The 15,916-nt window shown below is 39.2% G+C and overlaps 1 protein-coding gene across 7 annotated transcripts in view; it reads right to left on the bottom strand.

Moving 5' to 3' along the window:
* The window catches only part of TAB2 (TGF-beta activated kinase 1 (MAP3K7) binding protein 2), a 90,475-nt gene that overhangs the window by 27,990 nt on the left and 46,569 nt on the right, over positions 1-15,916 (bottom strand). For all 7 annotated transcript variants that reach the window (XR_007152078.1, XM_047858123.1, XM_047858127.1 and 4 more), the window contains one exon: positions 8,253-9,753. Coding sequence is in view for 6 of the 7 variants with exons in the window: in XM_047858123.1 (XP_047714079.1) it covers positions 8,253-9,753 (1,501 nt within the window). In the remaining variant the exon portion in view is untranslated. The remainder of the gene's footprint in view (positions 1-8,252; positions 9,754-15,916) is intronic.

Genomic DNA, 15,916 nt, shown 5'->3' with positions numbered 1-15,916 from the left:
TCAAGACAGTGTAGTACTGGCCTAAAGACAGACATATAGATCAATGAAAAAGAACTGAGAGTCCAGAAATAAAGCATGTGTTTATGGTCAACTGATTTTCTATGAGGGTGCCAAGACCATTCAGCGAGGAAAGAAAAGCCTTTCCAACAAATGGTGCTGGGGCATCTGGATAAGCCCTAGGTTAAAAAATGAAATTGGACCCTTAGCTCATACTATTGTATAGAAATTAAGTCAAAATACATCAACGACCAAAATACAAGCACTAAAACTACAAAACTCTTAAAAGAAAACATAGGAGTAAATTCTCATGACCTTTGATTTGGCAACTGATTCTTAGATATGACACTAAAAACAGGAGCAATGAACGGAAAAACAGATAAATTAGATTGCAGCTAAATTAAAAACTTTTGTGCTTCAAACAACAGTCAAGAAAATGAAAAGATAGGGGGCCTGGCTGGCTCAGTTGGTAGAGCATGCAACTCTTGACTGTGGGAATCATGAGTTCAAGCCCCACATTGGGCATAGAGTTTACTTGAAATAAAAACTCACAGAATGGGAAAACATAACTGCAAATCATCAGAGACTTATATTCAGAATACACAAAGAATTCATACAACTCAATAATAAAAAGACAACCCAATTTAAAAAAGGCAAAGGCTATAAATAGGCATTTCTCCAAAGAAAATACACAAATGGCCAATAAACACATGTCGTAATCCTCAACATCATTAGCCGTCAGAGAAATGCAAATCAAAACCACAAAGAAATACAACTTCATAGCTACTAGGATAGCAAGATTCAAAGTCAAATGATGGCAACTATTGATGATGTGGAAAAATCAAAATACTCACATACAGTTGGTGGGAATGCAAAATGGTACAGCCACTTTGGAAAACAGTCTGGCAGTTCCCCAATGGTTAGCCACAGAATTAGTATAGGAATCAGGAATTCTACTCCCAGTATATATTCAAGAGAAATAAAACCAAATGTCCACCAAAAAAGGTGTACATGAATGTTTACAGCGGCATCATTCATAATAGTTAAAAGATGGAAACAACTTAAATGTCCATCAACTGGTGAATGAACAAGCAAAAATGTGGTCTCCATCTATACAAAAGCACGTTGTTCAGCTGAAAAAAAGAATGCAAATAGTAACATATGCTGCAACACGGATGAATTCTACAACAGTATGCTAGGTGAAAAGAGCCAGTCATGAAAGTCTCCATATTAGGTAATTCCATATATTGTAAGAGTCCAGAATATATAAATTTAGAGCCAGAGAGTAGATTAGTGGTTGCTTAAGGCTGAGGGTAGGGGTGATGGGGCAGGCAGCTGATAGCTAAAGGGTGTGGAGTTTCTGAGGTGACAAAAATGTTTAGTATTGGTTGTGGCTATGGTTGTACATGTGACTCTGCCCAAAATCATTGGTTTGTACACCGTAAGTAAGTGAATTTCATGGGTGTAAACTCTATCTCAATAAAGCTACTAAAATGAATAAAAATGTTTAAAAAGTATATTAAAAGAATGAAAGAGATTTGTACAGGCTGAAATGCAATGATCTTAAGCAAAAACTGTGGAGCGTACCTCTCCAGTGTTTATGTCCTACATACGGTAGGTTATGTATGTATTATAAAATCCCACATGTGTGTATTTATGTATGCCATATGTGTATAGTGGGTTCCCGTTACAAAAAGTGTGTGTGTGTACGTGTATGATTACAGAGAGAAGGGGGATCAAGACTGTGAGTGGAGGTTACCTCTGATAGTTAAGTGGTGGGAGGGCCGGGGGGGAGACACAGGCAGGTGTTGAAAGGAGACAGATTGTAATCCTATCTTCCTTTTGGGGGGGGGGGAGTTGAAATTTCTTGTATCATGTGCATATGTTACTGCATAATACTTTTTAAAGAGACCAGTTTAATACAAGAAATAACTTGCTAAAAGGCAGAACTGTACAAAGTGGGATTTGCTACCTCGGGAGGCAGCTTCTCTCTCCTCAGGGATTGAAGTACGTACAGAATGGGTTTACAATGACTAGGGATTGTGAGGACTAAGTGTTAACTGGGCAAGTGGGCTGGATGACCTCTGCACAATTGTACACAGTTGTACAATTCTAAGTGACTTTTGAAGTCTCTTCCAATCCTGAGATTTCAAATTAAGAAAGGTAGTAAGTCTTGAGACTGGGAAGAACCTATGAGAAGTAGGGCAGATTAAAAACTAATTTAAATTTTATTTCCTCTTGAAAAGAATATTTAGCCCTCTCAATTTTTGTCATGATTAGCATATTTATTGAATATTGTTAAATAGAAAGTGTGATTTGGAGGGAAGCACTGGTTAAAAAAAAAAGGACAAGGAACGAGAAATACAAAGTCCAAGGAGCTAAATTTCATCTCGTAATTTTCCTTATTTGTTTTTGTATTTCAGGTTCAAAGTCAAGGCTACTGCTTAACAGTATGATAGGACCATAAATATAATTGGGAAAAAAGTAGTAGGGAATCATTAAAAATGTTTATAACCTTATATATGTAAATTTAAAAAAATGTTTACTTATTTTTGAGAGAGACAGACAGAGAGTGAGTGGGGGAGGGGCAGAGAGAGGGAATCTGAAGCAGGCTCCAGGCTCTGAGCTGTGAGCACAGAGCCTGATGCGAGGCTCTTCAGAAATAAAAGAGAAGACGACATCATTTTTGGCACCAGTGGTAATCTGGTAAGAGCCTCTGCCTGCTATAACAAAACATAGAAAGCAGGCCTTTCCTCCCATCCCCCACAATGTAAATTAGTTTGAATCAATGAAATGTTTGTTCTTCACACCTAAAGAAGTTGCCAGTATTACTAAAAGCGTACATCTATGAATGCGAGAGGGCACCAGAAAGTCCCAGAATACAGTGAATGATAAAATATTTACTGGCACTTTTCAGAAGTTAGGTACAGTCAGGCAGTATGACTCAAGGGGGAAAACGTAGCTTGTGGCCACACAGTATCCTTACTACTGGCAAGCAATTTTTACTTTAACATTTGTTTTTAGCAGATAGAATAGGAGTCTTCTTTATATCCACAGACTTCAAAAGGGCATTTCTCTCTAACCTGAATTTGTCTTTTCTATTGGGCATTCATTTGTGTCTCTGGTTCCTGTAGTACTTTGATAAGGACTCAAGTGTAATTTAATTCCTTTAGCAGTGGTGTTGGTAGACTTGGGTGATGAAATGAGCAGGACCAGGGAAAGTTTCATTAATTTATCCCTTTTTCTTCTCATTCAATAGCAGAGGGCTTATCAATCAATGTATCTTTTATAGACATAAATTCTCATTTTTGACATGTTTTATTGTAGTATTTTTAGATTTTAAATGTTAGATGAAATACAAATGAAAAAGAATGCATTTAGTGTACCAAATTTATTTATGTATGTTCCGTCCTCAACTTGAGAAAAATATTTTCCTACGACTCTGGTACTTGGCTCAACTTCTCTTTCTATTCTGAAATAGTCTGTTCCAGGAGCTTTAGAGAGATCAATTTCACTGCAGGAGGCAGAGACACTTCTTTTCTCTTTATTACCCATGCCACATAAATCAGAATTCAGGTCTTTTCTTAAAGATCACTATTATTCGGGTCACCGCATTAAGTACCATAGTGAGTGCTGTATAAACTGTAGAGCGTCAAACACGTATAAGTTAACCTCACAAAAGATACATTTTCAGGAAAGAATAATTAAAAAAAAAATTTTTTTTTAACGTTTATTTATTTTTGAGACAGAGAGAGACAGAGCATGAACGGGGGAGTGTCAGAGAAAGGGAGACACAGCATCTGAAACAGGCTCCAGGCTCTGAGCTGTCAGCACAGAGCCCGACGCGGGGCTCGAACTCACCGAGATCATGACCTGAGCCGAAGTCGGCCGCTTAACTGACTGAGCCACCCAGGCGTCCCGAATAATCTTTTGATTTGAATAGAACCAAGCCAAAGAAACACGAGATCAAGAATTTTGTCACTGGATGATGCATAAATCTAGGTCAACAGCAGTTCCACACTAAACAGAAAGAAACAAGATGAAAGGGCTGGAGAACGGTACTCCCACCAATCCGGTGTGCACGCACCAGGTAATACAAGGATACGCAGCCACACGAATGTTATGAAATTCCACATGTATGTACATATGTGCAAAGCAAGTGAGTGCTGTTGTTTCAGCTGTCTGAAGGCTGTTAGTGTAGAGAAGTAATTTGAGCGGCGGATTCCGTGGAACCCTGCTATTTGTTACTTGGGTAGGTTCTGGGCTCTCAAACCAGGGCCTTCACTCATCAGCATTTTTTTTTTTTCTTTAATGTTCAGGTGCCTTTTGAAGTCTAGTGCTCCCTATACTTCTTTCTCCAGGGGACTGCTTTATTTTTTCAAGTCGTTTTTCTAATTATATCTGTATATTGTGATTTCTTTCCCTATAGCTGCCTGTTTTTGTTTTACTTATTTTTATTGAGTGATATTTTAGCTTCACGCTTCTTAAACTGGGGCACGTGTCGCCCCCACAGTGGTGAACCAGGGGTTATGTGAAGCTGCAAGACAAACTTGAAGCATCTATCCAGAGGGTTTATTTTTAAAATGTGGAAAGAGGTTACAGTGCTGTGGTTTAAGAGTGTGGGCTCCACTGTCAATTTCCTAGGTTAGAATCTTGTCATTTGTCCTTTGGCAAGGTATTTACCCTGTCTGTTTCTAAGTATGTTAATCTGAAAACAGGAATAATACTAGTGTCTGCTTTATAGCTGGTTGTGGGAAATAAATGGGCATTCAGAAAAGTGCCTAGCACATAGTAAGCTTTCAGCAGGTATTTATTAGTTATTATGTATCTTACTATTAGATTATTCATTTTCCTCTCTCTGAGCAAAAATAAGCAAGGATGGAAAGATGGGAAATGCTGGCATGGAGATTTAGACAGGGAGACCAGGGATAATTTCACTGAAAAGGTGACATCTGAGTAAAGATCCAAAGGGAATTAACTGGATTCTGGGAGAAGAGAATTCAGACAGAGAACAGCAAGTACAAAGATCCCAAGGCATCCCTTCCATTGTTTAAGGAAGGCCATTGGCAAGAAGACCAATAGGGCTGGAAGTGGTAAGCAGAAGGAAAAGAGATGAGCAATGGGCAGTTGATCACATAAGGGTTCATAGCTTTTACTCTGAATGAAATAGCCATCATATGCAGAAGAGTGATATAATCTGACTTACGTTTTTTAACAGCATCTGTCTGGCTGCTGAGCTGAAAGAAGACCATAAGGAAGCAAGAATGAAAGCAGGTCGGCTACTGCAATAATCCACTTGAGATGATGGTGGGTCAGACCAGAGTGATGATAATGGGGTGGTAAGAAGAGAGAATTCTTGATACACCTTGAAGGTTAGAGTTGATAGATTTTCAGATTAGATGTGAAATACGAAAAAAAGAAGGTGTCAAGGGTGTTTCTGAAGTTTCTGGCCTAATTAAAAAAAAAATTAAATTGCCATGAACTGAGATGGGAAAAGTGATTACAGGGAGAGTAAGCTGGAGGGAATAGCAGAAGGTATTTCAGACACGGAAAACTTGAGACGGCCAGTAAACATTCAAATGGAGATGTTAAATAAGTAGTTGAATAAGCTGGCTTGAAATTCGGGATTAAGTCTAGGTTATGAATTAGGGAATCATCAGCACATAGTATTTATAGAGTCATAAGGCTGAATGAATCACCTAAGGAATGGTACAGACAGAAAAGAGAAGGGGCCCAAGGATTAAGCTTTGAGGCATTGATCCCACTTCTTTGAGAAGTGGAAGGATGAAGAGATGAGAGATGAGGGAAGGAGGACGAGCAAAGAATAAAAAGGAAGGTGGAAATTTTATAGTATCCTAGAAGTCAAATGAATAAAATGTTTCACCGTGAAGAGGGTGCTTCACTGGTAAATGTGGCTGTACGCACATCAAGGAAGATGAGGGCTGAAAGGAGACAGATAGGTTTTGTAACAATGCTGTCACTCATGACGTTAACAAGAGCTGACTATAGTGGAAAAAATCCTGACTAGAGTAGATTCCAAAGAGAATGAGAAAAACTGGGAGATAGCAAGTTTAAGCAACACTTTATATTTACAATCCAGTTAAATGTGATCATCATGTCTATTTCAATTGAAAATTCCCTTTACCAAATCGTCTTCATACAACAATTTATTCTCCATTTAAGAAATAGCAAACTATATGAATACAGGAAATCTGCTATTTTGATGGAAGGAGAGAAGGAGAAGGGAGGACTTTGGGAGAAGAGTAAGAATTAAGTATCAGTGGAATAAACAGTGGTATATTAAAAATTCATATACCACTGAAACCAAACAAAAATGGTTCCAGTTTGGGGCACCTGGGTGGCTCAGTCAGTTAAGCATCTGACTTTGGTTCAGGTCATGATCTCATGGTTCCTGAGTTCAAGTCCTGCATCGGGCTCTGTGCTGGCAGCTCAGAGCCTGGAGCCTGCTTTGGGTTCTGTGTCTCCTTCTCTCTTTCTGCCCCTCCTCTGTCCCTCTCTGTCTCTCAAAAAGTAAACAAACAAACAAACAAACTGGGTCCAATTTAGTCACAGATATATGGAAAACAAACAGAAGTTTTAGCACAATTTTTAGTGCAACTGGAATCACCCACAGACCTTTGAAAACACACATGTACACTAGGCTTCACCATTCAGAGATTCTAACTGAGCAGGTTTGGGTTAAGACCTGGGCATCTTAATTTGAAAGCTGCACAGGTGTTTATGGAATCTGAAAACACCACAGTCCAGCTTGAGTTGAAAATCACAAGAATCTAATTACTTGAAACATAAAATAAGCCAAAACAATCAGGCTTTTCTGAGAAACTCAGCAGTGAAATCATTATTTTTAGAATTGTTTTTAAGTTTATTTATTGAGAGAGAGAGAGAGAGAGAGAGAGAGAGAGAGAGAGAGAGAGAGAATCCCAAACAGGCTCTGCACTGACAGTGCAGAGCCTGACTAGTGGTTTGAATTCACAAAACATGAGATCATGACCTGAGCTGAAATCAAGAGTCGCAAGCTTAACCAACTGAGCCACCCAGGTGCCCCTATTTTTAGGAATTTTTAAAAGGACAAGTGGTACTAGGGGTAGTAGGTGGCTGCGTGGGAGTGATGATATATATAGTACTTTCCTGCCTACAGTACTTGGAACAATTCACTGGGGACACAAAGATGAGTACGACATGTTGTTACTCTAAAGGACTCGCAGCCAATCTACAAATCTACATCAATAGTCAAGAAGACACTTACCCTCCACTTTCTTATCTGAATGAATTTAACAGTTTCCTACTGAAGATTACGTAACTTAAGGGACCAAATAAAATATGTATGACAGAAATTATCTCTACTGGAACTAATACAGATATCATTTAGTATTATGTCAATATCAACTAGTCTATTTCAGAAAAGGATAATCAAGAGAGACAGACTGAAAACTATTGTTTTTATTCACAATTCCAAATAAAAAGAAAGGCTGCGTTCATGGATGATTAAGGGTGACTGAAAGAGACAAATATCTAGAATAGAAATCAAGTCTCTGAGTTGAATTATTCTAGGACTTGAAGAAGTTAGCTTTTGACATAAAATAAGATGAACAACGTCATATTAGAAAAATGAAAATGCCTTAAGAGTAAGTAGAGAATTCGCCTGGTTGAAGAAGGCAGATTTACTGTATGAATTCACTCATCTCTTACTAAGATGTGTGTTTGTAGAAATTTTAAAGGGCAGGTAAGCATCACCACGGAGAAGAGAATTACCTGAAAAGCAAACATTAAGAAAGTAAACAGACCAGGAGCGCCCGGGTGGCTCAATCAGTTAAGGATCCAACTCTTGATTTAGGTTCAGGCCATGATCTGGTGGTTTGTCAGTTCGAGTCCCGTGTCGGGCTCTACACTGACAGCGTGGAGCTTGCTCGGAATTCTCTCTCTCTCTGCCCTTCCCCCGTATGCACTCTCTCTCTCTTCTCAAGTAAGAAAATAAGCATTAAAAAAAAAAAACAAAGTAAACAAACAAGAGTGGATACTTCTGAAGTTGTGACCCTATCGGTCAAACTTTAACTTACACAATAATAAAACTGAAATTCAAAGCTCATGAATACTCTCAAAGGTTTTAAAAACAGTATGAGATGGGGCAACACTTAAAAGATGCAGTAATCATGCTGACAGCCATGTCTACGGTGAAATCCAATATACACCAATAAGCCCACCATGGAAAGTGACCCCACCTTCCGTATTATTACCTTGAGTGTAGGCAGCATCATCAGATCCCATACTCAACTTCCGTGCTTCACTTATTCTATCCACATGTGCTAAAGTAGGGTCCGTGAGGTGCTGAATATTCTCTGTTTCTACATAATGATCAGGATGGTTTAGAAGGTTTGTAAGTTCAAAGGTAGGGGACACCACCCCTGGTGAAACTGCAGGGGGTTTATTAGGAGAAACTGTAATTTTGAAAGTGTATTTTGTATTGGGTTGAGTGACCACCACTCGAGGAGAAGTTGCGGAGTTATTGCCTATTGCTCGGCTTTTGGGAGGGTGGTGGTGAATAAAGGCAGGACCCATGCTCACTTGCCCAGACATGTTCCTGGAGGCCGCAGATGCTCCGGAGTTTGTGGATATGAAGAGGGTGGGCTGATTCCTCATGATCTGTTCATCTCCTGGGGCGGCATTGGCCGAAATGTAGACCTTAGGTTGACTACGGGACATCATCTCGTCACTATTTGGGGGACTGGCAGCTATGTAAACAGTGGGCTGATTTCTATTTAAGGTCTGGCTATTGACCGAAGAGGAACTGCTGGAGGTTCGAGGTCCAGAGGAACGCAATTTTGAAGAGCTGTTTCTTTGTGGGGGTTCAAGTTTGATTTCGATCTGGTTCTTTCGAGGTCCTGTCGAAATGTTCTGAATGTTGTATTGGCTATGGGCAGAGGACTGGGAGCTCCCAGATGAATGAATGGTCGGTGGCTGTGGAGTAGTAGGTGAACTGATGGGCATGTAGACGTGAGAGGTCTGGTGGCCTTGCTGGTTTGGCTGCTGGGCTGAGGTATGTGACATAGGATTAGATGCAGGATAAGGAGTCCAGGGGCCAGGCTGTGAAGGCTGATAGACTTGTTGAGGGTTCATAGGATTAAACTGAGATACCCAGCCAGAATGCTGTTGTGTCTGTCGAGCTGTACCACCAGGAGTCGTAATATAAGGCCTAATATAGATAGAATTTCCCTGTGGACTGTTCAGTACAGGGGGAGGTACACCATGTATGTGCAAAGATGTAGGAGTGTTACGACCAGTCTGGATGTTTGGGGCTAACGTCACCATAATGGGATTAAATCTGGGAGTCTGCTGAGAAAGGCTAGATGTTCCTTTGCTGCCTAAGTGAAATCCAAGATGCGGTGCTGAATTTGAAGCACCTGATGCACTAGACATTCCAAAAACGTTAAAGCCTTGAGGAGCTTGAGCTGGTGCTGTCTGTGGCTCCTGCTGAAATAGCTCGTTATTGGCCGGACCACCTGGAAGTTGTCCATCACTAATGCTGTGCGTCAGAGTCCTGCTTCCGTTCACTCGATGTCCTTCTCTCCCATGGTGGTAAACATTCTGCGACTGCAAGTCCAAGTTGAGAGAAGTCATGTGATTGCGTAGGCCAGAAACTCCAGAGTCATCCGAGAAGTTCAAGTCTCCTTCACCATAAAGATACCTTGTACTCTCCTGAGAGAGAACTGCACAGCAGGCATCCAGGTTGTTATTATTCTATAAAACAAAAATAAGAACAGCTTGATGTTAACAACCAGAAGCTCATGCTCACATGCTCATCACTACTAAAATATTACGCGATTAACTAGCGACTAGTTAATACAATTCTGACAGATCTGTTGGAATCTTTAATTTGAGAAGAACTATTTTTGGTGCAAATGACGGAATTATAACAATCCTCACTGCTAACTTAATGGAAAAGCTCTCTAGCAATAGCTGACAGCAAACCAGGTCACGGTTCTGTTTTAGGAGCTGTTTTGTAAGTAAAATGGATTCATGCAAATACAGTAAAAGTATAACCGAATTAAAAACACGATTTGAATGTTGAACAAAACATAACCACTCGAGTATTATATATTAATTAGATGTCCTGCATTCAAATGCTGTATCAACTGTTTTACACTAATGACCTTTTAAAAAAATCACGTATGGAGTGTTGAAATATAAAAAGTCCGAAAATTCACAACAAAGTCATCTCAATTCCTTACATGCTTCCCCTTAACCTGTGTAAAAAAACCCCACACATATATAGGAAATGGAAGTTCCAGGGAGGCCCTAGAGTAATGGAGTTCGTATCTCTGCCTTTAGACAGTACCATACAAATCTACTCCACAGAAATGAAAACAAAAACAAAAAAGCAACCAGATTATTTCCAAAGAATCCTCAAGAGACTGACCAATCATTACTCATAAATCATCCATAAAAATATTTACTGAACACCCAAAATATGCACAGTAGTCTGAGCCTGTGGAAAAACTCAATGACCTATAAAACCAAACTTTCCCTAGAAGAGTTCTGGAACTCGATTAGGGAGACAAACCGTGGATTTATGAAAAGGTAACATTATTAAAACAGGAGTATGTGCCAAGTGGTTTTGAAGTTTGACAGAGTCAGTACTGTAGGCTACTGTACAAAGAACTGTTATTAAGGGACATGTAGTCTGATGGGTTTTATATACAGTAGGATATGCGTTTATACACGACTTGGATAGGAACAAAGAATTCCAGGTGAAGGGAATGGCAGGAGTAAAGACAGATGTAAGTGTGATCAACAAAAGCATATTTTAAACAAGGTAATTTCAACAGACTTAGTTGGAGCTAAAGGTTTTATTGGAGATTTTAAGATTTTAAGAAAAAAAAAGATTGAGATTAAATTAGGCATACCTCGTTTTACTGTGCTTCTGTGCTCTGCGGATACTGTTGTTCTTTTACAAATTCAAAGTCTGTGGCAAGCCTGCATTGAGCAAACGTATTGGCACTGTTTTTCCAACAGCATTTGCTCACTTAATGTCTCTGTGTCACATTTTGGTAACTATTATGTTTGTTATGGCAATCCATGATCCAGTGATCTTTGATGTTACTATTATAATAGATTTGGGGTGCCACGAATTCTATGGATGTGCCACGACCCACATCCATAGAAGATGATGAACTTAACCGATAAATTTGTATGTTCCGACTACTCTCTCTCCCTATCCTTGGGCTTCCCTATTCCCTGTGACACAATACTGAAATTATGCTAATTAATAATCCTACGATGGCTTCTAAGTGTTCAAGTGAAAGGAAGAGCCACCCACATCTCTCACTTTAAATCAAAAGCTAGAATTGATTAAGCTTAGTGAGGAAGGCATGTTGAAAGCCGAGACAGGCCTCTTGTGCCAGAGAGCTAGGTTGTAAGTGCAGAGGAAAAGTTCTTGAAGGAAATTAAAAGTGCTAGCCCAGCGAACATACTAATGATAAGAAAACGAAATAGCCCTATTGCTGATATGAGAAGGTTATAGTGGTCTGGATAGAAGATGGAACCAGCTTCACCATTCCTTTGAGCCAAAGCTGAATGCAGAGCAAGGCCCTAACCTCTCTTCAATTCTGTGAAGGCTGAGAGAGGTGAAGAAGATGAAGAAAAATCTAAAGCTAGAAGGGGTTGGTTTATGAGGTTTAAGAAAAAAGTCATCTCTATAACATCAAGTGCAAGGTGAAGCAGCAAGGGTTGATATAGAAGCTGCAGCAAGTTATACAGAAGATCTAGCTAAGACAATTAACAAAGGTGGCTACATTAAACAAATTTTCAGTGTAGATGAAGCAGCCTTCTATTAGAAGGAGATGCCATCTAGGCCTTTCATAGCTATAGAGGAGAAGCCAATGCCCAGCTTCAAAGCTTCAAAAACCAGGCTGACTCTCTTGTTAGGAGGCTAACGCCTCCTAGTGACTTGAAGTTGAAGCCAATGCTCATATGCTATTCCCCAAATCCTAGGGCCCTTAAAAATTATGCTAAATCTGTTCTGCTTTTGCTCTAAAAAGGGAACAAAGCCCTGATGACAGCACATCTGGTTACAAAATGGTTTACTGAATATTTGGAGCCCATTGTTGAGACCTACAGCTCAGAAAAAGATTCCTTTCGAAATATTACTGCTGACAATGCACTTGGTCACCCAAGAGCTCTGATGGAGATGTACAATGAGATTTATGTTGTTTTCACGCCTGCTAACATAATACCCACTCTACAGCCCATGGCTTACGGAATCATTTTGACCCTCAAGTCTCATTATTTAAGAAATATGTTTTGTAAGGCTATAGCTGCCACAGACAGTGATTCCTCTGATAGATCCGGGCAAAGTAAACTGAAAGCTTTCTGGACATGATTCACCATTCTAGATGCCATTAAACACATTTGTAATTCACGGGGAGAGGTCAAAATACCAACATTAAGAGAAGTGAGAAAGAAGTGGAATCCAGCCCTCACAGACAACTTTGAGGTGGTTCAAGACTTCAGTGGACGAAGTCACTGCAGATGTAGTGGGGACAGCAGAAGAACTACAGTAAGAAGCAGAGACTGAAGAAGTGACTGAAATGCGTCATCTCATGCTAAAACTAACAGATGAGGGAAAAAAGTGGTCTTTTTGAGATGGCACTTACTGCTGGTGAAGATTGCTCAAATGACAATAAATGATGTAGAATATTATATAAACTTAGCTGAGAAACCAGTGGCAGGATGTGACGGACTCCAATTTTGAAAGAAGTTCTACTGTGGGCAAAAAGCTATCAAACAGCCTTGCGTGCGACAAAGAAATCGTTTGTGAAAGAGTCAGCTGATGTAGCAAACTTCATTGTTTTAAGAAACTGCCACAACCTTTAGCAACCACCTCCCTGATCGGTCAGCAGCCATCCACATCAAGGCAAGATCTTCCACCAGCGCAGAGACTGTGACTCACAGAAAGCTCAGATGATGGCTAGCAGTTTTGGCAACAAAGTATTTTTTAATTAAGGTATGCTCATTCTCTTTTTAGACATCATGCTACTGCATTAATAGACTACAGTATAAACATACTTTTTATATGGCACTGGGAACCCCCCAAATTCGCTTGACTGGCTCGGTTATGATATTTGCTTTATTGTGGTGGTCTGGAACTACACCCTTAATATTTCCAAGGTATGCCTATAATTGAGGGTTTTGAAAAATGAGTCACACTAAAGTTAGGACCAGATATAGGCCGTGGGGAGAGCCACTGAACGTGAATGAACAGAGAAGTGCAGACACAGGGTATTTTGGGAGGGTGGTCTGTTGATACTTCATATGAAAAGGAAAGGGGCAACTTCTTGATAAGACCACCACTGGAAGACATGAAATAAGGACTGTTTGACAGTAGACACAAATTATGAAGGATTACAAATAAACAGTCAACGCAATTTGTCTACAAGAGAGAAAGAGACTTCAGAGAGGTTGGAAGATTAGGAACCTGACAGAAAGAGGTCAGTTTTAGACACAAAAAAGATAAGTAACCAGGTTAAAATGTTTACAGGTGGTTTGATAGGAGATAATACCTTATTAGAGAAAACTGAACTACAAAAGGCATCTTGAAGTCTTGTTAAGAAATGACAGTCCACAGTTTGAACAGGTAATGCAAAATATAGTGGGCAAGGCTTGACTTATTTCCGCCCCAAAAGCTCAAATCTCTTATGCTGTAAAAATTCTTTTACCCTACTCATAACTCTGAATTGATATATATTAGTTTTTCAAATAAAATTTTAAAAGTCACCACAATCTTTATCAACCAATTACTCACTATAGTTAGACCTTACCTTTTGCCAAACCTAAATGGTGCTTTTTGCTTCAAGTTACCTTTATTGCTGTTCCTAGCAAATTCTCCCTACTAAACCAAAGCTCACAAAGACCCCATCTTCTCGTCTCTTCTCTGCCAACATCCCCAAATTAAAATGTGTCTACCAAATCCAATCCCACACTTCCTTTTTTAAAAGAGATACTCCTATTTACAAAGTCTTTTTCCTTAATTCTCTTGAGCTCTCAAAAATCCCGTCAATCCTTTATAAAATCTGATTATTTAATATGTTCTAATCCCAGCTATGTCATAACTCACATGCACTTAGGTTATTTACCCTCTACAGACATCATTTTCTTATCAGAAAAACACTGACAAGTCGTATACTTACAGGGATTTTATAAGGCCATAACAAGATAAAAGGAAATGTACCTTTTATCAAATGTATTAAAAATTAAAATATTAAAAACTAAAGAGTAAATACGATAAACTCATCTATATCATCATCCATCTGTAACAGTGTCAAAATCTTTTTTCAACCAATGTATATGCCCCAGCTACTCCCCTCACAACGCTAGATCAAGTCTCAGACATTATTTCGCTTTCATCTGTAAATACTTCAATATGTATCTTTTAAAAATAGGGACTTGGCCGCCTGGGTGGCTCACTTGTTTGAGTGTCTCTTGATTTAGACTCATGTCATGATTGCAGGGTCCTGGGATGCAGCCCTAATGCTTGGGATTCTCACGCTCTCTTTCCCTCTGCCCCTCCCCCACATATGCAGGCACACACACTCTCAAAATAAAATAAAATAAAATAAGATAAAATAAAATAAAAATAAAATAAAATAAAAATAGGGACTTAACCATAATCACAAGGTCCCTATCACACCTTAAAATAATCAATACTTGGTATCACTTAATATCTAAATAGTGTTGAAATCCCAAGTCATAAATGTCTTTTTAGTTAGCCTGAAGGAGGAACTAAGAAAGGTCCACATATTTAATTTGGCTGATATGCCTCTTAAATTTCTAGTAATAATTAATCCTCCCGTCTTTAAAAAATTCTCTAGCCATTTGTTTGTTGAAAAACAGTCATTTGTCCAGTAGAATTTGCCATCTAGACTGGATGGGTGCACTCTGTGGTGTCAATATCCCCTGTATTTCATCGTGAATTAGTAGTTGTAACTCTAAGTATAAGCAGGTTCATATACAAATTTTTGGCAAGACTCTTTATAGCGTCTGTTACTTACTGCATCACAAAGGGGGCATAATAATCCACTTGTCCTTTTATGACTTTCAAGCTGATTGGTAGATTCTGATATTATCAGCCTGATACAGCTAATGATTTCTAGCAGTTACTGATGATCGCTATTTAGAATCTTTATTTCATTAGGGATTGCAAAATGCCGATATTTGGGATATCTCAACTGTAAGATTCCTTTTTTAAAAATTTTTAAAAAATATTTAGTTTTGAGAGAGAGAGAGAGAGAGAGAGAGAGAGAGAGAGAGCACAAGCAGGAGAGAGGCAGAGAGAGGTGGAGACAGAACGTGAAGCAGGCTCCAGACCCTGAGCTGTCAGTACAGAGTCCGACGCGGGGCTTGAACTCAAGAGATCATGACCTGAGCCAAAGTCAGATGCTTAACTGACTGAGCCACCCAGGTGCCCCTAAGATTCCTTCTTCATGTATTAGCTGCAATGCTTCCTCAAAGAACTTGCTGTCTTCAACTATTTGGTACTCTTTGCACAGAAGAAACAGAGTAAATAATTTCTTTCTCTCTACTGGTTTTTAGAATAATGAATTGGTGTTCTAGCAACGCCTAAAAGTTACTAAGATTTATTTTCAGTATCATCACAAACTCCAGCATCTTTAATGTTTTGATGTTTATCGATTGTGGTCATTCTTATTTGATCTTTAGGCTGGTGGAAAGGACTTCAAGTTGGTCCATGTGTATACATGACATGAACCCAGTAGCCTTTCATAGCTTGTTTTGTCATATGACAAGATGTCCAAGATCATCTTGTACACTTCCTACCCTAGAGGAATCACCTGTTTCTCAAAGACGCCCTAGTTACTTTTAGTGGGACTCCATTTAAGTGTAACAA

Source organism: Prionailurus viverrinus, chromosome B2, assembly GCF_022837055.1.
Source record: "Prionailurus viverrinus isolate Anna chromosome B2, UM_Priviv_1.0, whole genome shotgun sequence".
NCBI classification, from domain to species: Eukaryota; Metazoa; Chordata; class Mammalia; order Carnivora; family Felidae; genus Prionailurus; species Prionailurus viverrinus.
The sequence above is the reverse complement of the archived record's forward strand: the minus strand, read 5'-3'. Positions and strand labels throughout refer to the sequence as shown.